Source organism: Filicampus tigris, chromosome 1, assembly GCF_054856515.1.
Source record: "Filicampus tigris isolate MCC_2025a chromosome 1, RoL_Ftig_1.0, whole genome shotgun sequence".
NCBI lineage: Eukaryota > Metazoa > Chordata > Actinopteri > Syngnathiformes > Syngnathidae > Filicampus > Filicampus tigris.
The window spans coordinates 5,288,394-5,315,000 of record NC_141217.1 but is presented as its reverse complement, the minus strand read 5'-3'; the positions used below and the strand labels follow the sequence as shown (position 1 = coordinate 5,315,000).

At 41.4% G+C, this 26,607-nt stretch overlaps 2 protein-coding genes across 3 annotated transcripts in view; both read left to right on the top strand.

Moving 5' to 3' along the window:
* Window positions 1-3,830, top strand: part of LOC147152579 (MSL complex subunit 3-like) — a 12,196-nt gene extending 8,366 nt beyond the window's left edge. The window contains exon 14 of the mRNA XM_086048673.1: window positions 3,465-3,830. Within this exon, the coding sequence (XP_085904799.1) occupies window positions 3,465-3,564 (100 nt within the window). The 3' untranslated portion in view covers window positions 3,565-3,830. The remainder of the gene's footprint in view (window positions 1-3,464) is intronic.
* Window positions 3,831-7,414: 3,584 nt separating this feature from the next.
* The window catches only part of LOC147152578 (FERM and PDZ domain-containing protein 4-like), a 58,809-nt gene continuing 39,616 nt past the window's right edge, over window positions 7,415-26,607 (top strand). Inside the window, exon 1 of one of the 2 annotated variants that reach the window (XM_086048660.1) lies at window positions 7,415-7,496. In XM_086048660.1, the coding sequence (XP_085904786.1) occupies window positions 7,492-7,496 (5 nt within the window). In that variant the 5' untranslated portion in view covers window positions 7,415-7,491. Of the gene's footprint in view, window positions 7,497-11,458; window positions 11,704-26,607 lie in introns of those variants that run through there. The other variant, XM_086048641.1, reaches the window with a different exon arrangement.

Genomic DNA, 26,607 nt, shown 5'->3' with positions numbered 1-26,607 from the left:
CTGAAATGCCCCCCCTCACCCCCCCCCCAAAAAAATCCTCTGCAGTGATTTAGGGGCTTTTTTTTGTGATTAGATTTACGACAAATTGGCCCACCCTCTTTAGGAGCTTGGCTTGTTATTTTTTTGGCCTCAGCGGGCTACGTCACCGGAGGGAGCCAAGTGTGGTAATATTGCTCGCTTTGTCAGTCCTGTTGTCTAAAACGGCGACCGATCGCCACCAAAATGCAAATGCACATTACTACTCTTTTCCACTTCAACCTGGGAAAATATAAAAGTGTTCTGCACAATAGTTTGGATTTATTGACATAAAACGTGATGTCATCATGATCACCTCCACAAAATCAAAAATACCGTGGCGATTGCTTCTCTACTTACACAAGCTGAAACGGACAAGAGCATGAATGCGCACACGAACCCCGACTGGTTATTGACGGTAAGCAGAAAGTGGAGGAAACCATTCTTGTTTGTGAAACTTTATATATTCTCCAAGGAATTGTATTACTATTTTAGTTGTAAATGTATGTGTAAACTATTGTGTCTTTTGCACAGCTAGAAAAGCTTTATTAATAGTCACTCATGCCACACTTCTAACACTGACCCCACACTTACACCCTTTTTAAAATAGCACTGCGAGCCATGTCAAAATGTCAAATGACCCCCGGGCCGTAGTTTGGACACCGTTGGCCCAAGGCCTCAGGTAACAACCAATCACAGTTCAAACCCAGAAAACTGGTGAGCCATGATCTGTCGTTACCCTGAGCCTTAAACACTGTGATCTCAATATGAGTCGCCAGCAAGTGGCAAAATACCCCCAAGATGATAAAAAGAGGTGGATTTTGCTGCTTAATATATTTGTATTATTTCTTCCACAAACACAATATTAATCATGATACCGTACTTAGACTATTGGGGCTGCATAGAACATACTGTAAAGAAAATGTTGGACTTGACTTCCACTTTAATGTCTGTTTTCAGCTGCCCTCAATGGCACCATTAATCTGTAGCACCTTTCTGCTTCATCTCTGTAGCCGGCACAGCACCAAATGTGACGCTACCAACCAATCAAGTTTCATAGCTCGTGTTATGCCCCTGGGCTAGTCAACCTGGCTGTGGCAGAGCCATGGGCCTTTGCCCATGGGCCTTTGCCTCTCTCCAACCCATCAGCTGCTCATTATTCAATCAGCTGTATTCCATCATCTTAATTTACTTCGCATAGAAAGTCATTTAGATGGCAACATCCAAGCGAGGTCTTAATTATTATTGTGATGTTTACAAACATGTTGAGCTTTTGAACAGCTTTTTTGGGGTAAACGATGAGAATCGATTCCCAGCTGTGAGAGAGCCTTTTTTTTTTTTCTTAGCCATATTGGTATATTATTTGGTAATACAGAAGCAGTCTGAATAAATGTTCAAAATTTAAGGTACAATTGTAGAAAACAACAGATCACCAAAACTTGGGGCAGGACTTCATTAGTGTATGTTGTGATAACTTGACTCGTACTGTAGCAGATAAAAGAGCCTGGAAAATAATTTCAAGAAAAGAGTGGTAACACTGATGTTATTAAACCTAATTACTGTACAAATATTACCTGACCCAAAGCAAGTGACTCACCAGCCAAATGGCAGCGGTTCACACAATATGATTGTTGGAGCCCCATCTACAAATGTGAGACTTCAGTCATTAGGTCAAATGGCCCTGAAAGTGTTTACACTCCACGCAAGCGTTACTGTACATTGTCGAAAACCTGCAAGTGGGCAGGTTGAAAGCTTCAATCTATAATTTTTACATTGAACATGTAGGAAACTCTTTGTCAGGTCCCAATCCTACTACCAGAGAATCCAGTAAAAAAAAGTGGGTGTTTTGAAAGACCTCCTCACGAAATAATAATAATCATAATAATCAGTAGAAATCCCAAAAGTCAAGGACAAAAATCCCAAAAGTCAAGGAGAAGCATAAGGAAATGAGAGCACGAGTGGCTCGTAGGGAGGGACAGAGCATGTGTTAGCGGGAGGGAGATGAGTGGGTGTTACACAAGCACAGGGAGTCTAATCTTTAAATCCTCCCGAGCGATCTTCAGTTGAGCCGCTCCCAAACCTAAGGGATTTGGCTCTCTCAGTCTCTAATCAAACACATACAGTACTGCCTTCTGCCACCATGTTGTGCTGTGGAGCAGAATCCAGTACAAACCAAATATCCAGCACAAGATTTATCTATCTGTCCTAGAGAGTCCAAACTTTCCAGTCCCCAACTCAACAAGAAAAAAAAAAAAATTTTTTTAACTACAAACAATGTCTAGGTAATCAAAGCAAGTTGTGCAAGGAATTGACCTGGACATTACTAATTTACACACAAACTAAAGTCATGGTTTGTTTTAAATAATAACAAATGTGTTAAAAATGACACATTCAACAACTGGTAACACAAACACATTTCACAAGGATTAATGTCCTTAGAACTTCATTAATTAAATGCATTGTGCCACGCAATGTATTCTGGAAAACCAAAAAGGGGAGTTATTTCTTTGAGCAATGTATTTACAATTGACCCCCCCCCCCACAATTCGTGGAGAATAGGGACCAGCTAGGCCCACGAATAGAAAAAATATGCATATAATCGACGCACATTGAAATGCATTGGGGGTGGGGGGTCTATGTAATGCATCATGTATGTTTTTTTAATTAATCGGCTGATTAGACAATCTTTTTTTTTTTTTGGCCAAAAATCGGCATCGGCCTCGCATCTCCTCATTTTCAGGATAGAGGGACTCAAATTCTCATTATGAGATTGTGACGTTTGTCAATTGAAACCATTCCTGAATGCTTTTCGAGGAATTGGTTGATCCTGTTGTTTAGGTAGACATACATATAGATAAATATATATGTTTGATTTTTTTTTTTTTTTTTTTTTTTTTTTTTTTTTACTTTTGGCAGATGGTATGCTTTCTGTGGTTCCCCATTTTGAAACGAGGGTGAGAGGTCTTGCTGTTCTTGCCATTTGGTTGCCTTGTCAGTTGTCATCAAAACGCTCTGTTTCCTTTCTGATGAGTATAATTTGTTTGCATTGAGATTAGGAGGACCGGTGGAGCTAAGATGAGATGGCAAGATTTAGAGGATTTGGCCGAGTAGTGGATACTAAGAAGATTCCGGATTAGTTTTTCCCGCGACTGATTAGATGGGATGCAGAGGGGTCGGAAAAGGGTGGGTTCATGCTTACTGTTGGTCGGTCATGTTCTGTCTATATGGCCCTAGAGGAGGATTTATATTTGCTAAGTGCACCTCCATATCAAGGCATTGGACCTATGTTGTGATAACTTGACTCGTACTGTTATTAGATAAGTCATTTCTTTAAAATGAGGCAGTTATTGAGGACAATAGGAAATTAAAATCAAGTAGGACGTTTCATGTGTCTGCTGTGTACCAACTGACAACAGTACATATTGACTATCATCTTCTCTTTCATGTAGGTTTCTGGCTGAGTTCCACGAGGATTTCTTTCCTGAATCTGCTTATGTGTCAGCGTCCGAGGCTCACAATAACATGAAGCAACCGAGGCCTGTTTACTGAAAACGGAAGATCCTCTTCGCCTGTCCTTTTCTTGTCTTCACACCAACATACCTTCTCAGTATAACTTGGAGAAATAAAAAGTATTGAGTTACCTGCTATAAAAGAGCTACTGTGTTCTCAATTTTCTTGCCTGTGAAATATACGCATACAGCGGTAGGAAAAAGTATGCGAACCCTGTAGGATTTCTTAAATTTCTGCATGAATTGGACATAAGATGTGTTCTGATCATCTAAATCTCAAGAATAAAGAGTCTTTGAAAATCAGAAGCACACAAACAACTATGTTTTCATTGAAAATGGCGTAAAACATTCACAGGACCGAGAGGAAAAAGTAAGAAATCCTTGAAGGTAATATCTGGTCTCGCCTCCTTTGGCAGCAACAACCTCAACCAAACATTTCCTGTAGTTGCAATTCAAGACGTGCGCAATGATAAGCATGGATTTTGGACCATTGATCAAGATTCCTGGAATGTCTGGTGTGAATAGCTCTTGAGATCATGCCACAACATCTCAGCCCACTTCAAGTCTGTACTTTGACTTAGTTTTGGATCATTGTCCGGTTGAAGCACACATCCTCTTTAGAGCTTCAGTTGTTGGACACATGGCCTCAACTTCCTCTGCAAAATATCTCGATAAACGTGCAAATTCATATTTCCATTGAAGATGACAAGCTCTCCAGGCCCTGATGGAGTAAGCAGACTCATACAATGTTGCAATTTTCCAGTACAGTAGTGCTGTGGAACCCCCAAGTGCTCTTTAGCAAACTTCAAAAGTGCAGCAGTGTTTTTGTTTGTTTTTTCAAGACAGTAGCGGTGTCCTCCGTGTTGTTCTCCCATGAACACCGTTCTTTTGAATGTTTTACGTATATGTCAACACAACTGTTGGAATGTGCCAGTGATTTCTGTACGTTTTCAGCTGACAGTCTTATTTATTTTTCTTGACTGAGCATTTTGCGCTGTGCTGTCAGTTTTACAGCACAGGCAGTCCTTGGAAGAGAAGCAACAGTGCTGAACTTTCTCCATTTTGTCTAACCATGGCCCAATGCACAAGACAGACATGCTTTTTTATAACATTTGCCAGCTTTATTCAGCACAAGTTAGTTTATAAAGTCCCGAGGGTCGCGGGTGTGCTGGAGCCTATCCTAGCTGTGTTTGGGTGAGAGTCAGGATACACCCTGAACGGACTGCCTGCCAATCGCAGTATCATGACCTCCAGAGAGCTATTCACATGAGACATCACAGGAGTTTGGCTGATCTGTAATCATTTTGTAAAGAGGTTTCCATTTGGTTTAGGTTTAGGTTATTGCTGCCAAAGGAAGGTCAACCAGTTATTAAATGCAAGAGTTCACTTACTTTTCCATTCCTGTCCTGTATTTTCACCCTTCCTAATATCAGATGTATTATTATTTTTTCGGGGGCAATTTTATCGCACTTAAACGACAATTTCAATATCTGACAAAGACAACTCAAGTAAATCCAAAATATGGTTTCCAAAGGATTTCATTTATTGAGGATGGGGAAAAAAATCCAAACCTATCTGGCCTCTTGTAAAAAAAGAACAATTCTATTGTAAAAATATTGTAGCTGCAAATGTGGTCATTGTTTTCCTCTTGGATTTTGATAGGTTTGGATTTCTTTAATACATCAAATCATTTGGGAACTACACTGTATAATTTAACTTGGGTTGTGTTTTTGAGACAGTATTGGTTTGATGATCTGAAACAAAACAGTAGATGTGATATTTATACCAAACTTAGGAATGGGCCAAATACCTTTTCACAGCCATTTATGTTGTGTATGTCACAGAGTATTGCATATTTGGCTTCCTGTAACAAACGAACAAACAAAAAGCTCATCATTGTTGCTCTTGGAGTGAAGTTGCCCATTTCTTGTAGCTAGGTCGCATTGTCTTTTGAGATTTTTTTCAGTGAGCAGAACTCTTCCATGCTGCAAACCTGCCCTCCTCTTTTCTGGGTTCTAATGGGCGACTGTAGTAAGCCCCAATCTTATTTGTAGTGCATGAGATACTTGTAATGAACCGCTTATAACAGAAACTCAAGACGGCACTTTCTTGTCTGATGCTATCATGTAGCCGCAAAAGCCACTAGCCGAAGCCTTTTGATGTATCGCCAAATCGATTTCTCACCACAAACCGTCTCTATCATTTACTGCATGATTCAATAGCACAGGCTGTTATGAGATGGGATGTATCACCTTCTAAGTGCTGGTGCTTCCACCTTCCTCCTAATTGTGCCCATTTTGTTTGTGGCAGCCACACTACAATGGCCCTCCCCCTTTTTGCCTGGATGCTTCTTACTTTCCTCCTCAGTCGTTGTTCTAGGCGGCTCTTGACAAGAGATCAGAGACTGCTCTGAAGTGTTTCTCTGCTATTCATTGACTTTGGACCACCCACTTTGTCTCATCCCGTTCTCAGATGTATCCATGCTGGTTCTTGCCTTCATCCTTTTCATCCTACGTGCAGTTTTATTCTGTGGAACTAGAAAATGCATTGGAAGAGACGAGAGCACGTACCAGATCTTCGGTCTCCTCTGACTCTTCTGGGACATCTTTCGGCCTCAGCACTGATTTGACATCAGTTGGCTCAGACCTCACCCCTGTAAACGATTCCACTATTTGTAAATGGTCTGAGGTCCAGAGGTCTTCCATCAAGGCGCCCTGTGAACAGCAAACCAAAGCCATGGAATGGAGGGAAACCTCTTTTCTGGGAAATGATGAGTGAGTATGACACTGCATTGTCTGGAGCTCTGGAATTCCTATTTTTACTTCTCCAAGAAGGATCAATTATCTGGAAACCATGTAAAACTGATTTAGGAGTTGAACCTTCCACACACAGGGCTGTGGTAGCTGACAAATTCCATTGTTCCCTCACTTTTTTTGGGTGATAGGTTCCGAGCCCCTGCCGCAATAGGTGAATTTCCGCAAAGTAGAGGTTGACTTTTTATTTATTTATTTTTTAATTATTTTCAAATTGGGGGAACTCTATTAAGCCATTACAAACCTCCACACACGGTTCCCTAAACACTTTTTACAAATGTAACTTTTAAAATAAAAAATGAAGACTAAATACCGTGCTGCAGTTCAATTCATATGAAGCATGCAAAAGAGGAGTTTGTTCAGTTTCTCCTTAAATGATTTCAGAACTTGTATTAGATCAAATACACTATCCTGTATGTCGCTGGCATCGGGCCAAAACCTCGTACCGCCGAAATAGTCACTTTTCAGGAGACCCCAAAAATGGCAGTTTCTTAAACTGTAAGCATAGTGTCGTGAAAGAAAATGAGCCATTTTTAACACCTCAAATTGGTCAATCATGTGTAAAAGTAACACCCACGCGTATGGACTGACAAATAGTATAGGTTTAAAAAAATATATATATTAAATTGACCAAAATGTGACTTATGAGGTTTTGGCCCGACGCCAGGATGTGTGTGTGCCATTTGTATGTGCTTTGCAATTGACTGGCGACCAGTCCAGTGTGTACTCTACCTTGCGACAACCAGTATACAAAAAAAAAAATGGATGGTTAGATAACAGAAGCTGGGTAATGGGGAAGGAAATGGTCCATTAAATGTCACCACTGAAGTTTATACTGAAGTGTTTTTGGCAAGCTTTGCGGTGATTGGTCCATTTAACCGTTTTAGGTCAATATCAATGTATGAAGAGCCTGCTGTTTTTCCCTGTCCACAGCATCTTTCAAACTGTTTCACTCACCCACCTCCAAACCTCTGTGAATTGCACATCTACTAACCTTCTTTTTTTTTTGCATCCATCACTCCACCCCCACTGACCCACACATAAAGTAATTTCGCTTTAGTTGTGGTTATTGTTTGAGCCTGCTCCTCTGCTGGTGGCAGCTTGAGGATTAGGGCATAGTTGAGCACAGACGCAGCAGGATGGCACACTGAGCCATGAGGTAAGATAACACGGAGGTTTTTTATTGTTGTTGATATTTAAATAAATAGAGGGTATGTTTGCATCCCTGTGGGTGTCCGATGACCCTCGACTTGGACTTGTTTGGAGGGTTGTGGGGTCTTCCTTGGCCAAACTCTGTGGCATGGACATCAACTATGACAGGAGTCAGGCTGCAGTGTAAAGTTTTGCATTGTAGCCTGACATGAAACAAAGTCATGTGATTTTGTAGACTTTAAAGCATCGCCCATGACTTCTAAGCTACCCCAGTTGTTGGTATAATTCAAATTTGAATTTTTTCTTTTTTTTTTTTTTTTTGCATTATTTTCTGCTACTTTACTGTTGAAGTGGAGCAGAAACCTTTGTGACATTTTAATCATCCTTTTCAAGGACCTCTTAATTTCCTTTCCAAATATTTTAACCTCCCATCTCAGCTTTGGATTCTATGTGCATATTGTATGCATCAGTTTAATGTATCGGCTCAGTCTTGTATAAGATGGCAACGTGGCTAGAGTTAGTATATTTTCGACTGTTTGCAAATACATTCGAACATACTGTATTTGCAAAGTACGTTTGAATGTATTGATACAATGTAGGCTAAACATGTGCCAGTCAATACTCCGTGGCATTATGGGAATACATGCCAAACGAATATTGTGCATTGCAGACATAATGAAGCCATAAAAATAACAAATAAAATGTTTACTTACTTAATTTTCCCCATGTTTTGGTATAATATAAGACAAATGCTACAAACATTGCACATTTTTTCATGCGCAAGTCAATATCCTGTGGCATTATGGAAAAAAATGCTATGTTTATAGGATTTAGCCAACATTTTATCAATACGTTCGAACGTACTTTGCAGATACGTTAGAACGAGTTTGCTTGTCAAAAAATATTTACTCCACTTTGGTGGATCCACGCTTCTGTATGTATGCTTGTGGTGTGTATCATAGTTTTATTGAGAAAAACCAACAACAAATAACCGCTCAAGTAAGTGAAGTTATGAAACCCTTTTTTTGTTCCCAGCCACCCCACATATTGGCAATGCCCCGCTTAGCCCTGGGAGGGAAAAAAATCCTCTTCTAAGACAGAAGTCTGAGTGTGGTCACCAGTGTTAGCATTTGGTAGCGTCGACGCTGGACTGTTACGTGAACCTCGACACCACCTCATCAAAAACACCCTGCTGCTGCAATCCTCTCTCAGTTTGAGGTCAAGGCCTTACGTTACTATCCAAACAATTTGTAACTTCTCTGAGTAACTCTGAAACTGACCTCTCTCCCGCAGCCATTCTGTCCGTGGCCAAGACAATCACATAACTGGCTGGTCATTGTGCTGAAAAACGGCACTATGAAATAAAAAGGCCATTGTGGATACAAAAATAGACTTTGTAAAAGAAAAATAACTTTTTTTTTAATTTTATAAAATCTTGGAAAATAAAGTTATTTTAAAGAGTATAATTTTGTTCAAATAATCATTATGAAATATTTAATTATATTAAAATTAAAAATAGATATTAAAGGTATGTATTTCATAACAATACTACCTTATTTTTCAATTTAATGGCCATATTATATATTTGTCTGTTATTTATCAAAATAGTATTTATTTCCAATTGATTTTATTTATTTAATTTTGACTCTTTTGGGCTTCCATAGTTGGGCAGTCAGTGAGCGTATATGCAACAGGTCACTCCACCCAGAGTACGTACTTTTCATGAATGTGCGCAAGTGACCCTCTTAGGTCTGCACAGCCAAAAAAAGGGCGCAGCATTGCACCAATTCTGACTTCTGGGTTTGTGTGTCCCACTGATCCTAGGAGCTAAGTTGTCTGAGGCTTTTGTCCCTGGCAGGGTCACCCATGGCGTACAGGTCCTAGATGAGGGACCGGACAAAGCACGGCCCAAAAGACACCAATCTTGTATAAAATTATTGGATTACGCTTCTCCTTGTTCAGACACAGTCACTGGAGCCCCCCTCTGGAGCCAGGTCTGGAGCCGGTGCGCAGTGACCAGCACCTGGTGGCTGGGCCCATGGGTCCTGGCCAGCTCAGTCCAAAATGACAACATGGGTCCTTTTGGGCTTGGGTGCTTTGTGAGCTGGGCGGGGGCCGGAGGCAGGGACATTTGCGGTCCAATCCCCAGCTACAGAAACTGGCTCTAGGGACGTGGAATATCATCTCTTTGGGAAGGAGCCTGAGCTGGTGTGCGAGGTTGAGAAGTTCTGAAGTCCCATAGTCGGTCGGGCTCGCCTCCACACCTAGATTGGGCTCTGGTGCCAGTCCTCTTGAGAGGGGTTGGTCTCTCTTCCACTCTGGAGTTGCTCACAAAGAGGCGGCAAGCAGGTGTGGGCATACATTTTGCCCCCTTAGTGACTGTACATTGGGGTTAAGCCCGGTGGACAAAAGGGTAGCCTCCCTTACTGTTGTTAGTGCTTATGCAGTAAACAACAGTTCAGTGTTCCCACCCTCTTTGAAGTCCTTAGAGGGGGTGCTGGAGACTGCTCCTGCTGTGCGCCCCATCGTTTTGCTGGGGGACTTCTCAAGTGAGCAATGGCAGTGAGACCTAGAAGGATGTGATGGGGAGGAAAGCCCCCAACCATCGCCCCATGCTGTTCAGCGGAAATGTCGGTGCTGTTGGATTGTCTGCAATGGTATGGCTGGATGGATAGATGGATGGCTGGAGGATGAGCGTGGGGCGTCATGAGCATGGGGCCCAGAGGAGATGTGGAGAGTCGGCAAACAATAAAACATATGTATGTGGAGAAAATACTTTGTATTTTGTTGGTTTGTCTTGTTTATCTATTTTTAATGAATTATCTCATGTGTTCAGTGGTTGTGAAAGCGCTATAAAAATAAAGTTAAGCTGAGTTGAAGGAGTCCTATCGTACCTTTTTGGCCTGTGGGACTCCGGAGGCAGCTGATGTCTCTTTTTGTGGAAGCAGTGCACCATTAACACTGTGTATGGCGGAGATGGGATGCTGCTGACCTCGACTGGGGATGTTGAGTCGGTGGGGACAATACTTTGAAAACCTCAATTCCACCGACACACCTTCTTTTGAGGAAGTAGAGTCTGGGGATTCTGAGGTGGGCTCCCTTATGTCTGTGGTTGAAGTCACCGAGGTGGTTAGGTCCCGGGGTTGACCTGGGACACACTGAAGATTCTGTCTCCCGGCTGTTCTGGGATTCCCCCGGAAGAGCTGGACGAAGTGGCTTGGCAGAGGGAAGGCCTTTCCTGCAACCCAATCCCAGATAAACAGAATAAAATGGATGGATGGATATTATTCAAGGCGGCACGGTGGTCGACTGGTTAGCACGTCCGCCTCACAGTTCAGAGGTCGTGGGTTCGATCCCGGCTCCGGCCTCCCTGTGTGGAGTTTGCATGTTCTCCCCGTGCCTGCGTGGGTTTTCTCCGGGTACTCCGGTTTCCTCCCACATTCCAAAAACATGCATGGTAAGTTGATTGGATACTCTAAATTGCCCCTAGGTGTGATTGTGAGTGCGGATGTTTGTCTCTCTGTGCCCTGCGATTGACTGGCAACCAATTCAGGGTGTCCCCCGCCTGCTGCCCAAAGACAGCTGGGATAGGCTCCAGCACGCCCCGCGACCCTTGTGAGGATAAGCGGTACAGATAATGGATGGATGGATGGATATTATTCAGTTTCAAAAGTGACAATTTTGCATTTGTACGCACACTGTAAGTATAGTGCCATTGGTTAATATTACATATTGATCCACGAGCTGTTTGTGTCCATGCAGCCCATTTGTGAGCCTCAGCTTATCACACATCTAGTTGTGTCACAATCCCTCAGTGCATGAGATGCTTTGCGTCTGTGGCAGACTTGTGTGTGTGTGTGTGTGTGTGTGTGTCAGTATATGCGTGTCAGTGTGTGTGTGAATGTGAATGAAGTTTATCCCCACTGGCCCAGATGCGAGCTAAATCATCATCACCAGCGGTGCTGTGCAGTACTGCTAAGCTGGAACATTTGGCACCAAGTCAGCAGTAAAAGAAAGAAAGGAAACTGAGAAATACAAGACATTGAGTTGAGAAACTCAAAGGAAGTTGGAGTTGGACCCAGGAACAGAGCAAGAGATCTTCCTCTGGCTGTTTGACTCTTGGTGGTGGCAAGCACAGGGCTTCCATCCCTCTTGGTCAAGGAGATGGAGCCGTGTGACGACGAAGATGAATTTGGGGGATTAAACACTTTCCAGTGAGTGCTAACTTACCTTCATCATTTTGGAATGTCTTTTACTTTCATCATTTCGGAATTTCTATTGGTCAAAACTCCCTTTATTGATAGACACCTCATTACGTTGCCACACTGATAAACACTTTGAGTTTGTTTGCATGTATTTAGGTTTCTTGACTTTTTGGAAGTAGGGCTGAGTGCTATGAGTGAGACGTGTGGGTAATTTTTTGTTTCGTCAGTTTTTGCTTTACTACTCAATACTTTAAAAAGATGAAAAGGAGAACGTTTAGTCACATCTGCAACAAATATATACATATACATATACAGATGTATATGTGTATCAATAAGTCTGGGAGAAAGTCTAAATGTACCTTTAATATAAATGTACCTTTAATCTAAATGTACCTTTAATCAGTATGCACACTCATAAATATGTAAGCTCCACTACTACTGTAGCTGTGGTCATTTCGCGAATCTTTTTTTCTAATTGTCTGTGGTCTACCTAAGCTCATTGTGCTTGTCATGCCATATGTCATCTGGCCCTTTGAATTGTCATGCGTGTGACTGTTACATAAGCCTGAGGAGGCTCCAAGATGCAATGCAATCCTTGTAATTGCTAAACACACTCGGAGATTACGTCAGAGATTGATGGTGCGGGGGTGCCGATAGGAAGTCTGGCTACTCGTATCTTTATAAATGTATTGTTACTTTCCAGTGGCGTGTAATATTCATATGCAGTGCTTAGCCAGTTCAGCTCAGCACCTGTCATACAAAACAAAAGGAAAACATCCAGCATGTGTTTTAACGCGCACTCAGTTTAATTGAGTGTTTAACGCTTTACCGTTTCGAACAGGAATCAGGAGCCCTCACCTTTTAATACTCAAACTTGAGCCAACTCACTGTGTTCAGCTTCTGAGCATTCATAAATTAATCAAGCATAACATACAACCACTAAAACAATTTTCCGTTCAGTGAGGCAAGAAAACAACTGTCATTTGACGTTTTAATCAATAAATAAATATTAGAATAATAATAATAATAATTACCAACGAATACATTTAATAAGTATGATAATTATATTGTAGCATTGAAAATACAATTTATACTTTAAAAAACAGGAAGCAAGCTTGCCCTTACCCACCAAGGCTGAAACACATAGGCATTTTTTCCAACTGGCCTTTTAATTCAGAATCGCTTTGAGAGCCTCAGTTTCCAGTTTTTTGAAGTCGTGCATTGATCCCTCGACTTAAGAGCACTAAAAAGATATTTTTGAGAAAACTCAGAAAACATCCGAGAAGCACTCCTGTATGCTTTGATTGCTTGAATACAATTTATATTTCCTAGTGTATGTCCCATTTGCGACATCAGATAGAAAGTATGATGGTAAATTAGGGCAGCTGCGGCAAAGACAGTTTGGGAAGACAAATAATAAATGTTAATTACTGTAATACCTTACCCAGTTTGTACTGATAATGTGCAAACACTTTCATTTATTCATTTTTGGATTCTTCTGTAAGTAAATAAATCTTACCAGATAATTTAAACATGATTTTTTTAATGACAATTTACAATCCACATACACACACAGTTGGACACAATGTACAAATCTTCAAAATATTTACCAACAAAAACCCACATCTGGCAAACACGGAAAATAACACATGCTGTTGTATCCAAAAGATTTACCCAGCCTCAGCTCCTTTAAATTAAATTAAAACCTTAATTTAAGCAAAAATTATTTAAAAATGTGACCCCTGAGTCTGCCGTGATTGCCTACTGCCTGCGTCCCCTACCATTTTTGGCACCCACTGAGTGTAGCTGTGGTTGGTAGGAAATATTTTTAAAAAAAATACTGTAAAGAAAGAAGGAAAGAAAGAATAAAATAAAGGTTTTTTTTTTTCTTGGAACCTAATCATGAAGCCCTGCATCTGCTGTTCAGCGGGGGTCTGTGGGATTGACGAGGTGCCAGATCGCTCCATCATTGTCGAAGGATTACAGCTGTTGGGCGAGAGGTCATTGGCCAGGAAACATGTGGCCCAAAAAGCAAAGAAATGAAATTGATGTGACTGATGCGGTGGAGTTGAGTCTGCACTGGACAGACGGCAAGGCTACTTCTTTTTCAGTCGTGCCGCCTGCTGTCGTGTCTATCCTGAGGCATCAATACTCAAAATATTTGAATGATGACTCAGCTGCTGCTGTGTCTCTTTTATGTAGCAGATCAGTTGGGAAACTTCCATATTATACTATATGGACATCAGTATTGGTTGTTGGGATACACTATTTAACAGAGCTGGGCATTCATCTATGCTTTAGTCTGTCTATGAGATCCCGTCTATATTTCCGACCCGCCCGGTCGTTCCGAGTCAGCCAAACGGTGTTGAGAACGGACTGTACCGGTACCACGTCACACACACACTCCTGACACACAGCCAAGCAAATAAAAAATAAAACAGCGTTGCATACCTTTCGGTCCCATTGATGCAATGACTTGCCCCATTTTATTTTTATTCCACCAATCATGACGCTGTGCATGTGTCTGTTGGTTTTATATGATATTTGTATTTTATTTGGCGGCGTGCAGCGCCTGAGCGTGGCATGAAAATTATGTTCTCAACGCTCACTGATGAGGGACGGACTGGGACCACGTGGGTTGGCCGGAAATACCGCCCAGAAGTTACTGTATAGACGGATAGATGATGCCCAGCTCTGCTATTTAATCATGTAATGCACCTTACCCAAGACAATTCTATGCTTCTAAGAGTTTGGTGGAGGCTATTTTCGAGTGTGACTGTGCCCCAGTGCACAAAGCAAGGACCATAAAGACATGCTTGGATATGTTTGGTGTGGAAGATCCTGAAAGTACTGACCATAGCCCCATCAAACACCATTATTGTTTTTAGAATGAGCTATGTATTGGGGACAAACTCATGTGTTCAATACTTTGTTGATAAACTGCCACAACAGTCATGTCACCTCACTTGGCTTGGATCAGTGCTTAAAGGGGTAGTTCATAGTCTAAAAAGTGATCGCTCGACCACTGGTTTTGCGGAGAGTCAAAATTTGAATCGCAACTACAGAGGGATCACACTCCTCAGCCTCCCCGATAAGGTCTATTCAGGGGTGCTGGAGAGGAGGGTACATTGGGCGGTCGAATCTCAGATTCAGGAGGAGCAGTATGGTTCTGTCCCGGGTGTGGAACAGTGGACCAGCTCTACACCCTCGGCAGGGTCCTTGAGGGTGAATGGGAATTCGCCCAACCAGTTTACATGTGTTTTGTGGATTTCGACAAGGCGTTTGACCGTGTCCCATCGGGGAGTTCTTTTGGGGTTACTTTTGGTGTACGAGGTACCAAACCCACTGATATGGGCCGTTTGGTCCCTGTACCAGCGATGTCAATGTGTGGTTCGCGTTCCAGCATTAAGTCGGATTCATTTCCAGTGAGGGTTGGACTCTGCCAAGAGTGCCCTTTGTCACCGATTTTGTTCAGAAGCTTCATGGAGAGAATTTCGAGACACAACTGAGCCGAGGGTGTCCGCTTCGGTGGACACAGTATTGCATCTCTGCTTTTTGCAGATGATGTGGTACTGTTGGTTTCTTCAAGCCACGATCTCCAACTGTCACTGCAGCAGTTCGCAGCTGAGTGGGAATTGGTTGGGATGAAAATCAGCACCTTCAAATCTGAGACCATGGTCCTCAGTTGGAAAAGGATGGAGTGCCCTGTCCGGGTCAGGAATGTGATCCTGCCCCAAGTGGAAGAGTTCAAGTATTTTGGGGTCTTGTTCACGAGTGAGGGGAGGATGGAGCGGGAGATCGAAAGGTGTATCGGTGCAGGAACCGCAGTGATGCAGACTTTGTATCTGTCAATCATGGTGAGGAACTGATCCAATGTCAAACCTCTCAATTTACCGGTTCATCTGCGTTCCTTTCCTCACCCATGATCACGAGCTGTGGGCTGAAAGAACAAGATTCCGAATACAAGCATCCGAAATGGGCTTCCTCTGTCCCAGCTGTCCTGGGAACATCTTGGAAGGATTGGCTGTGGAGGATAAAGTCCGGGCTTCCCTGCTAAAGCTGTTGCCTCCACACGACCTGACCCCAGATAAGCGGTAGAAAATGGATGGATGGATGGATGGATAAACGCAAAGGAAAGAAATTAAAAGTATCTTTCTGAAATTACTAAAAGTACGTAAGGTGAAATTGATTTGAAAAAAGATTAAAATACCTTAATCTAAGGGATGGGGGAAACACGGCTAAGGGGTTAAAAAATGGGACACATTGTAAATAAAATTTGTTGATGTTGCCTCATTCATAACAGTATTACAGGAACCATCTGTTAGCCATGTTTTGCTGAGGAGAAAAAGTCAAGTTCATAGGTCATAATCATGTCATTAATTAATAGTGATTTGCTAATGATCTAATATTGGATAGAGCTAGCCCTGCAGAGGTAATTGGAGACACTGGTTTGTTCATAGGCTGACAAGCTGTACTATTTATTTTTGTAGCTCCATGCTTATTTTTTCTCATATTTTTCACTTTTCACTTGTAATCACAGTGATAGAAAAGGTTTCCTTAAATTCCTAGGCCCTGACCCATTCTGGGGACAAGCAATGTTGATAGTATGTACGTAAGTAGTCCGGACCGGACCATATTAAGAGGATTAGCGTTAAGATCCTTCATGTGTGAAAAGGAAGGTAAGCAGGTGGATGGCTGTTTGGTGAGTCTAGGGATGGGTGGGGGCAGATGATTGGTGGATGGCTGTTTGATTAGTCTTGGGATGGGCATGGTGGAACGATGGGGAGGGTTAAGGGGTGAGGAAAAGTTGGGTGAGCGAGGTGTAAATTGGACTCCAATAGTGAAAAGGTTTTTCATCTTGCCTGTAAAATCCGTAAAACATCCGTCATTCAGTGACAAGAATCCAGAATCTAGTAGTGGTGGTGTTGGGCAGGGTGAGAAAGGAATTAAATCTAGCGGTGGTGGGGCACGGATGATGTTAACTCCATCTGTGTGGGAGAAGGGGAGTGGTGAGTTTGTGTTTCACTTTGTGTTTGATTGACCTTGGTGCCAGGCTTCTGATTTATCAGCTGTTGTGGATAATCTGATGTCCACAACATCTAATGGAATGAGTGAACATACTCTGTAGAAGATACTGGAAACCAATAATTTCACCACATGTTTATTTAGATGTACTCTGTCATATTTAGAGGCGCCAACTTTCCAAGAAAATTAAAAAATTGTCAATAAAGCTAACTGAGTGAGAAGTACATGTTTCTCAGCCATTTAGTCAGCGCCATTAATCGGCTGAAGTGCTCATCTCGTCGTACTGTTGGCAGTGGTCCACTGAAAAACACTTTGCCAAGGAGAACAACAAAATCCTGCTTTAGTATTAGTACTGTATTAGTATTTAGTCTTTTGACTCGTTTGCAACACCAAGTGGGCATTAGTGGAAGCGCTCTAGAGTGGTTTGGATCCTATTTGGCTGGCAGGACTTTTTCTGTTAGCCGAGGTTCCTTGGAGTCCCGCTCTGCCCCTCTATCATATGGCGTTCCACAGGGTTCTATTTCGGGGCCCTTGCTGTTCTCGTTGCATTTCTCATTCCATCCTTAGAGAACACAGTATTTTCTCCCATTGCTATGCAGTTAAATCTATGTCCTGCCGAGCAAAAAAGAAACCATCTCCTTAAGACCACTTTTGTCCTGCCCAGGGGACATCAAAGCCTGGATGTCACTAAATTTCTTAAATTTCAATGAAAGGAAAACAGAAGTTATAGTGTTCGGTCCCAGCGGCTCTTCTACATCCCTGTTGCCCTGGGCCCCGTGGCACCATATCTAAAGCCAACAGTCTCAAACTTTGGTTTCAAAATGGACAGTGATCTTAAATTGGACCAGCAAATCAGCGCCCATGTAAGGTCCAGCTTCTTCTTAGACAGCTGGCTATGGTAAAGCCCCTCCTTTCTCATCAGCACCAAGAAACAGTCATCCACGCCTTTGTTACATCTCGCTAGATTACTGTAATGCACTTTATTTTGGAGTCGGCCAGTCCTCTCTCAAACGTCTCCAGTTGGTCCAACACACTGCTGCTCGCCTCCTAAATGGAGATCGGAAGACGGAGCACATAACACCAATTCTGGCCTCCCTTTTCTGGCTCCCAGTGCACTTTAGGATTCAATTTAAATTCTTCTATTTGTTTTTAAGTCATTAAATGGCCTCGCCCGGCATTCCTCTCCGAGCTCCTTCACTCCTACACATTCCATGCATGACTACGCCCACCACTACCTTATTGGACATTACAGATGCATCATCCAATGACAATACAATAGAATGATTGACATGTGCAGTTAGGTGGTGAATAATAAAAAAATTCCAACTGTGCACCTTCTCATACAGTTCTAACAAACTTGATATGCACAAATAAACTTTTATCATAAAAAAAGAAAATCAACGGCTGCTTAATTATTTTAACTACACTGCATATAACAGCATATATAACAACAATATTTATTTTAATAACTATATACATTTTTTAATCATCTTAAGACTGTCAGAAATTTTAGACTGGGCTACATGTGTTTATTTCCTACTCCTTGCCGGAGCAAAAGTCCACGGTTGGTGCCTCTGTGTTTAGGACACCTTCCGCACGAACCAAAGAGATTCCTAATTAATTTGTTGATGCTCATGTCTGGCTGTTGGCCACGGTCTCCTCTCTTTTGGCTTCGCTCCCAGAAAATTCCAGTGAGGGCTGCTGTAACATTTACTGCCATTTCTTTCAGGTTACATTGTGGAGCTATCTAGCTGTCTGTTAGCGTCCTCGATTGTTGGCAGTCGGAAACGCTATCTGTCTTGGTAGTCGGAAACGCTAACGGATGCCCGTTTAAAATGATAGTTGGACCGGCCTATAGGCGATTACTATTTGGTTCGGCCCGAAAAAATGGCAGATAAAGGGACGCCGGAAGGGTACCCCGGCAGTAGGCAGAAGGCAATAAACGGATCGCAAATTTTTAGTAAAATGCCCAGCTGTTTTGTCTCCAGTACTGCCATCTTCTGACTAGCCTTGTTACTAATAGCTGTCTTGTGCTAATGAACAGGTCATGCTTACGTTATCGTGAGGTGAAAATTGTTGAAAAAAATAGCCATATCTGACTAAAAAAAGAAAACAAAATAGAACAGACCCACAGGTATAAAAGTATCCACGAGAGCAGGCCTGAAGGAATTTAGGAAAAAAAATATTTTTCTGACACATATTGTGTTTTTGATTCGATGTGTAATTTTCTTGAAATGAAGCTTCAGTGCACTATTCACAATGTACAGTAACATTTACAAATACAGTGGTACCTCTATTTACGAACGTCTCTTCATACGAAATTTCAGGATACGAAAGCTAAAACTACAGTATGGGGTGCTACCCGCAGCTACAGAGTTTCCTGAACGCAACATATTCATATCTGCTCTGCCATTGGCTATTACCTAGCATCTTCCTGGCATCCCATTGGCTAAGAGGGACCTCTACCGTATGTGTCTATGTGTGTAGATAGACAGGTAGATAGATAGATATGTGATAAATATGTCTATGCAGCGTCCTCGTCATTCGCCCCTCCGGCCATGAGGTGTTCCGATATTTTTATGTGAATTAGAAGCGAGGAAAAGAAAAAAAAGAGAAATTTGTTTTTTTGTCCATGCAAACAAGGCAAGAGATAATAGAAAAGTATGAAAAATTGATGATTTTTGATCTCGCCAAAGAATATGACCGTAATGTATCGACAGTTGCCACGTTATTAAATCAGTTCTTTACAAAACGCCAGGCCAAAACCACTTCTGAGAGAGAACATGAACCAAAAAGAGGGCAAAAAGCGATGAGGACAACAATTAAAAAGTAAATGACCATCATTTTTATTGTTTATTCTTTGTTTTTTACATTCTGCACAACTCTCATTTATTGTGCAATAATCTAATTGTAACATGTATTTGTTACATATTTTGATGCATTTTTATGCTTTATAAAGTCTGAATATTGGGGGGCTTGGAACGTATTAGGGCATTTACATGGAAAACGCGTCTCTACTTAAAAAATGTTCTACTTAAGAAATGTCTTCTTCAATTAATTTCGTAAGTAGAGATACCACTGTATGACATCATTCCACCTGTTATCCATTCCTGTTTTTGTTGTCTAATCGTAGTCAGGAGATGCATGGGAGAGCTTATTTCTCCGAGGCCGGAGTTGCCTCCGGGATTGCGGCCGTCGCACACCGTCCAAAAGGTGTGGCCCGTAGCCCAACAACACACGTCACAGGGAGACAAGGGTCGCACAGCAGTCTCACTTTATTTGACACACTTTCTTCCTCTTGCTTCTTATACTCCACTTAACATTCTCTCGCTCATCCCTATCCTCTCTCGTTCACACGAGTGCACACACACCTTCACTCTCTTCTGCCCTCTTCCTCACGCATGCGCACACCACACCCACACGTCATGCACAAGCTGTCACGATACCGCCAAAACATCAGATACATGTGTAGCGACTACAAGCAGCCTTGTCGCTTCTGAGAGACAGTGGGTGGGTTGGGTACTTGTCTGACGCGCTACTGTTACGGTGGCTTGACAGTTGAAACACTTGAGTTTTGATTGCGCTTTGAATGGTTTTAATAAAACAGCGGCGTAGCGTATGCTTGTAGCAAAGCTAAGCTAAGCGAAGCGTAGCGTAGCGAAGCTAAGCAAAGCTAAGCAACATGAAAATTATTACTTTAATAATGCAAGGACACTAAAGGGATTTTGTGAGGGAGGCAGTCCTTTTCCCAATGTTTTTAAAGTGGTTCAAGTAAGACCTACTGTGCTACTTGCTGTCATAATAATATAAATATATCCATCCATTATCGGTACCGCTTATCCTCACAAGGGTCGCGGGGCATGCTGGAGCCTATCCCAGCTGTCTTTGGGCAGTAGGCGGGGGACACCCTGAATTGGTTGCCAGCCAATCGCAGGGCACACAGAGACAAACATCCACACTCACAATCACACCTAGGGGCAATTTAGAGAGTCCAATCAACTTACCATGCATGTTTTTGGAATGTGGGAGGAAACCGGAGTACCCGGAGAAAACCCACACAGGCACGGGGAGAACATGCAAACCCCACACAGGGAGGCCGGGGCCGGGATCGAAGCCACGACCTCTGAACTGTGAGGCGGACGTGCTAACCAGTCGACCACCGTGCCGCTCTAATATATAGACATATATAATATATAATAATAATGTAATATGAAATTATGTGTAATAGTGTATATAAAATATTTTTAACCAAAAAGTGTTTTAAATTGTAAAGAAACCAAACGAGTTACATGATGTAGATATGTTACAAAAAACAAACAAACAAAAAAAATCAAACCACGTATATATCAAAATAGAACATCTCTTTGAATAGCGATTTGTGACAAATAAAATCAGCCCTAGTTACTTTTATTTTAGCAAATTTTAAGCATAATTAAGTCTCAATACTATTTTATTCACTCATCAATAATGGAAAATATTAAAAAGCTAATGCAAATAAATATTCAGTCACTGCATGTTTCCTTCAGTGGAGTCGCCTTCATTAATTGTTTGCACAACACTTTTCATGTGCTTATCAGTAGTCACATTGCACATGCATATTCTGCCTGCTAGTGGTTCAACACATGTAATACCATGCTATAATGCCACAGGAGTGAGCCATTTCACTTCACTGACAGAAACACGACCAACCTGTCTTGTGTGTGTAATCTGAGATGGTTTTGTTAACTAACTGTTCAGATTTAGTACCTTACCCCTTTGCATGCGAAGTATGTCCTTGTGTAGTACATCTTTAGACCATAAAAATCTCTACCAGCGTTTACATCTAAATGACCTTTGTTTCCTCTTAAAATACCCTTGCATTATTTTGCAATAATTATTTTATAAAAACTGAAAACTTCTTAAATTAAAACGGGAAAATGTTTTGTAATAAAACGCAGTAGTATTCCATTCTTAGTATTGCAAAAAAGGGTAAAGTGTCCAGCTTTGATGTTTACATGAAAATGCAAAATTTGAAGCTGAGAGAAGAATGAATATGATACTTTCTGACCCTTTTTAACAGGAAATCTTTACCTTTTCACATTTAAATAACCAAAGCAGATATATTCCCATACACTTATTTTATTTTATTTTTTTTTACACTTTTACACTGACCATTACTTACCAAACAATGTTCCCTTCCATGCTGCGTGCGTGAGCAATTGCGCACTGCTCTCACCCCATTCCACCGCCGCCGCCACAAAAAAAAAAATAAATCTCTGTGCACTCATAAGCATTAAAGATCATTAGTTGGCTAAATTCCTGTGCACGTCCACTTACTGGCTGGGAGTATCGTGAGTGGATTGGATTGTTTGCAATTGTAACGATAGCATTTACCTGCAACACAAGCCCAGCGTGATGATGATGATGATGATGCATACTGATGTATATATATATATATATATATATATATATATATATATATATATATATATATATATATATATATATATATATATATATATATATATATACATATATATATATATATATATATATATATATATATATGTATATATATACACACAGTATGTATATGTATATATATAGATATAGATATCTGGCCCATTGCATTTTATAGACTGTTTAAATTATGTGTATGTTGTTATGAATATATTGTTATGCATATTTTAAATACAGCCCATGTTCTGAACTTTGTTGTGCCATTGTTGGGCGTGTGCAAAGTGCTGTTCCTGATAAAGCTGATGACACCATTGACCAGCGAGGCAGTTGCATCAATAACTTGTTCGCACATTAAACCAGTCCCAGAGTGTACAGCATGTGTGAGATGGCACGTTTTATTGACAAGGCACCATCGTGTTTGTGTGCTCAATATTGTTGTTGTTGTGTATGCCTGGAGGCTAATGGCGGAAAATGATTCTCTCAGAGGGCAAAACTAGGTACAACACTAATGTAACTGTCCCTGAAGAGCTACCATCGAGAAGAAAAAAACTTGTGTAACACAAAGTGAGGATGTGAAATCCATTGCCTGTTTTCATACAAATCCTTGATGAATGAAACAAACGTATTGCAGACAGCTGGTAAATGACTTAAATGCAGATATGACAGCCATCTGAAGGGTTTAAATAAGTTACTTTCACTTATGATGTTTAGAACTCAGAGTTCGAATAAATAACTGCAATGGCCTTAATCTGTTGTATTCCGATGCTTTGTGCAATTTATACCAAAGGTAAAAGTTTAGCCTTTATTTGAGGCGCACTGTAAAACATACAACATTTAGATGTGCATAATGAATGACCATATTATTGTTAGGCATGCGTGGCTGCTTGATGTTGCTTGAAAAAGAGGTAACTCTATATTGAACTACCTACTTAGGGGTGTCTTTGCATGCAGGTTAAGTGTTCTTAAAAGATTTTGTTGAGTGTCTGTTTGCAACATACAGTAAGATTGCACTGATGACCCTTCTAAAAAGCTCAGAAATGCTGCACGTGACTAGTGTTCTACTAGTAGACATGTCCCTCTCGCTTCTTCCCTTTCCTGGGGAAGGTATTTAGCAAACTGACAGCATGAGGTGTGAGGAAAAGCAGAGAAGCAGTAAAGTGGTCTGAGCTGGCCAAGGGCTGATATTCAGGCTCAAACATTCATGGAAAACATTTTGGCGTACAAACTAAATACTCAAAGGTTTGTTGAAACAGGGCCATCACAGTCATGTGCAGAATTGAGCAAATCTAGGATGGAAAATCAGCTGAATCAGCTATGAATACTTATATGTAAAATAAGATAAAATGATGCTCTCAATCCGAGTTTCGTTAATGAGTCACAAGCAAGTTTTAAGATCATTATCACAATTTCCATTTCGTCAGTGGTGGTTTTGCACAAGCACCATTCTTTTGCAGTCCGAACACAGGGGCTGCACATCTCCTGCTTTGGAGGGAATCTCAGAGTCTCTTGAAGTCTCAAACAAAACCACTTCATTTTGAAGAATAGTGACAAGGGAGATCTGCTAATCCACTAATATAGCCGCAAAATTGCTAAATGGGCAACAGTGAGTACTGAGTAGGCATTCTATAGCTCCGCCGTTTGTCGTCAAGGTAACGACAGCTATACACCACCACCTACTCCCAAAAGCAAGTGCTTTCAACCTAAGCCGTAATTGGTTAGGAAGTATGCTGTCAATCTTTATATTTTGTGTTTTTCGACAGAAGAATATCAGAGACTTTTATTAAGGGGGACAGGGAACTTTTTTAAATTGGGGGAAAACTGCATAAAGTAGGTCTCCTGTAAAATGATAGATGCAGGAAAAAATTCCATCATTTTGCTGTCCACCCTGTCTCATCTTTGAATGCCAATCTCTTGCTACATTCATGTTTCCACTCTGACCTTTATTTCTCCCTCCCAAGCCTCTGACATGCATGCCTGTTCTCATTCTCACACCCTGCCTTATGTCCAACCCCGTTTCCCTTCCTCACCCAATGAGATTAATTCACAGGAAAAAGCAAGAGATTGCTGGTTGAAAAAAGAAATTCTATGATCTCATTGTTAAAGGCGTTACCAATTGTGTATGTGTGTGTGCATGCGTGTGAACAAAATGGTGGCGTGCACCTTATCTACTGAAATGATGGCAAGGTGCATGCGCTGTTGCATGCTACAATACCAAGCAAAAGTCTTGGGCATCATTTGCATTTCGTCATCCTTACCTTGGAAATGACTGTAGGTCATAGGCGGTTTTACAGGGTGGCTGCCGCCACCCTTACAAAATGTCTTGACCCCCCAGTTTCCACCCCTGGCTGATGGCAATCAATTTATCAATGCAAAATTTAAAATTGCATCATAAATGCTCCCTATGTTGACTCCATAGTGTGTATGAAAAATATGTTTAGAATTTACCAGAGGTGGGCATTTTACTACATTTTGCTGGTCCGTCATGCGTGATCTGTCAGCGGCTAGGGTACCCGTCCATCATTCATCAGTCCGTCATCTTTCATGACGAAACTGAATTGTAATTCAGTCAGTCAAGTTCGTCAGTTAGTCCGTCAGAGGTCCGTCAGTCGATATTCCCAAAAAACGTCTGAAAAACAGGCGTCTGTCACTGACGGATACGGTTAGTGAGGATTACCCTGAAAACCCACTTCCGTCATTCATAGGTTCCTCATTTTAAAAGTTGTCCCGTCAAGCATCAGCAATTGGGGGTTCGTAAGTGACGGATTGATGGATCGGTCCGTCAGTCTGACGGAATGCCCACCTCTGGAATTTACTTCCATTTCGACCCCCACTCCTTTCAAGAAGAAATGGTTGTGTACTATTATTGAAGTAGATGTAATACTACTAAATGAAATTTCAAATGTTTGTCTTTTAATGCTGGTCACTTGCACCATGTTTGAAGTTGAATCGCTCATCACATTTGTGGATTAAAACAAGTCTCCTGGTGCTGTTCGTGAACGAGAAATCGCAGCATGTTCACTATCGGAATCATTTGCGAACGGAAAATGGAAGCACATTCACTCACTGAAGTGTTGGCAAACGGAGAATGGCATAACGTTCAGTCACTGATTGGTTCGTGAACAGGAAATGGCAACACATTCACTCACTGAGGGAAATGGCAGCACGTTCATTCACTGACCCGTTCGCGAACGGGAATCGCAGCACGCTACCTCACTGATTCCATTGTGAACACCAATAGCGTGGCAGTATGTTCAATAAAATCCTTCCTCCATCTTCCTTCCGACGCTGGCTGCTGATTGGTTGTTTGCGAAGATTATCGACATTCGCGTGGCTGAGCTCAAATGAACTGAGAAAAGAAAGAATCACTTGAGGAAGTGTTCCATTTACTCATGCTCACTGAAAAGATTTGTTCTTTTGGAATGAATCGTTCGCAAACGACCCAAGACTATTGTGACCAAGAAGAAAGGATCATAAATATAGAAATGTTGGCCTTCTGAAAAGTGTATTAAAGTAATATGCCCTCAGTACTTTGTTGGACCTCCTTTTGGATTAATGACAGCATCAAAGTGACATAGCAAAGTGACAAATCAGCCTTTAGCACAGTTCAGGTGTTATTGAAGCCGAAGTTGTTTTCATATTGGCCTTCGGATGGTCTGCATTTCAGGGTTTGTGTTCCCTCATCTTCCTCTTAACAATAACATTTCAATGGTGTTCAAGCCAGGCGAGTTTGCTGGCCAATCAATTACTGTTATTCCATGACTATGAAAGCAGGTAGGGGACAGTGGGCTTAGTAGTGCCAATTTTTACTTAAAGTGCCTTCTACGCAAGGGGATTAAGGAATCCCTACAACTAAAATTTGTGCGGTACATATACGTATAGTTGAGGATGTTGTACATCCCTGGGAACAATTGCTTTTGATCTTAAATAAACTGTTGGAGAAATATAGCTTTAGAAAAAAAATGTGCTTTTGTGGCACAACTTACCCCCAGTGCGGGGGTAAATTGTGCCATTATTCAGAAATCAGTGGGGTGAATTGTTGTTAACTGAAGTAAAAAAAAAAAAAAACATTTTAATCTCACAAACGTTAATGCTATATAAAAGCAAGTACTTGTTTAATGTTTATTTCAAGTTTTAACATCATCAAAGGCCAATTTGCTTCAACAAGGCCTAGCGCCAGATCAGCACATGCTCAGAACAAAATGACAATTACCAAATGAGCATCAAACTGCATCTGTATCTGAATAACTTCATAGATTCTGCCGACTACTGGACATTCCACTTGTCAGTGTTGCATTGGAATGTGAACTTGTGCTCCCTTCTGGCTGTACCATCAAGCCTATTTATTTTTTATCCATGTGTCTTTTTATGTTCATCTTGCAGATCTTCATCACCTTTCCAACCTGACACATGGTCTTCCCCTGTTGTACCTCTTTCACTGCTCTTTCCAAC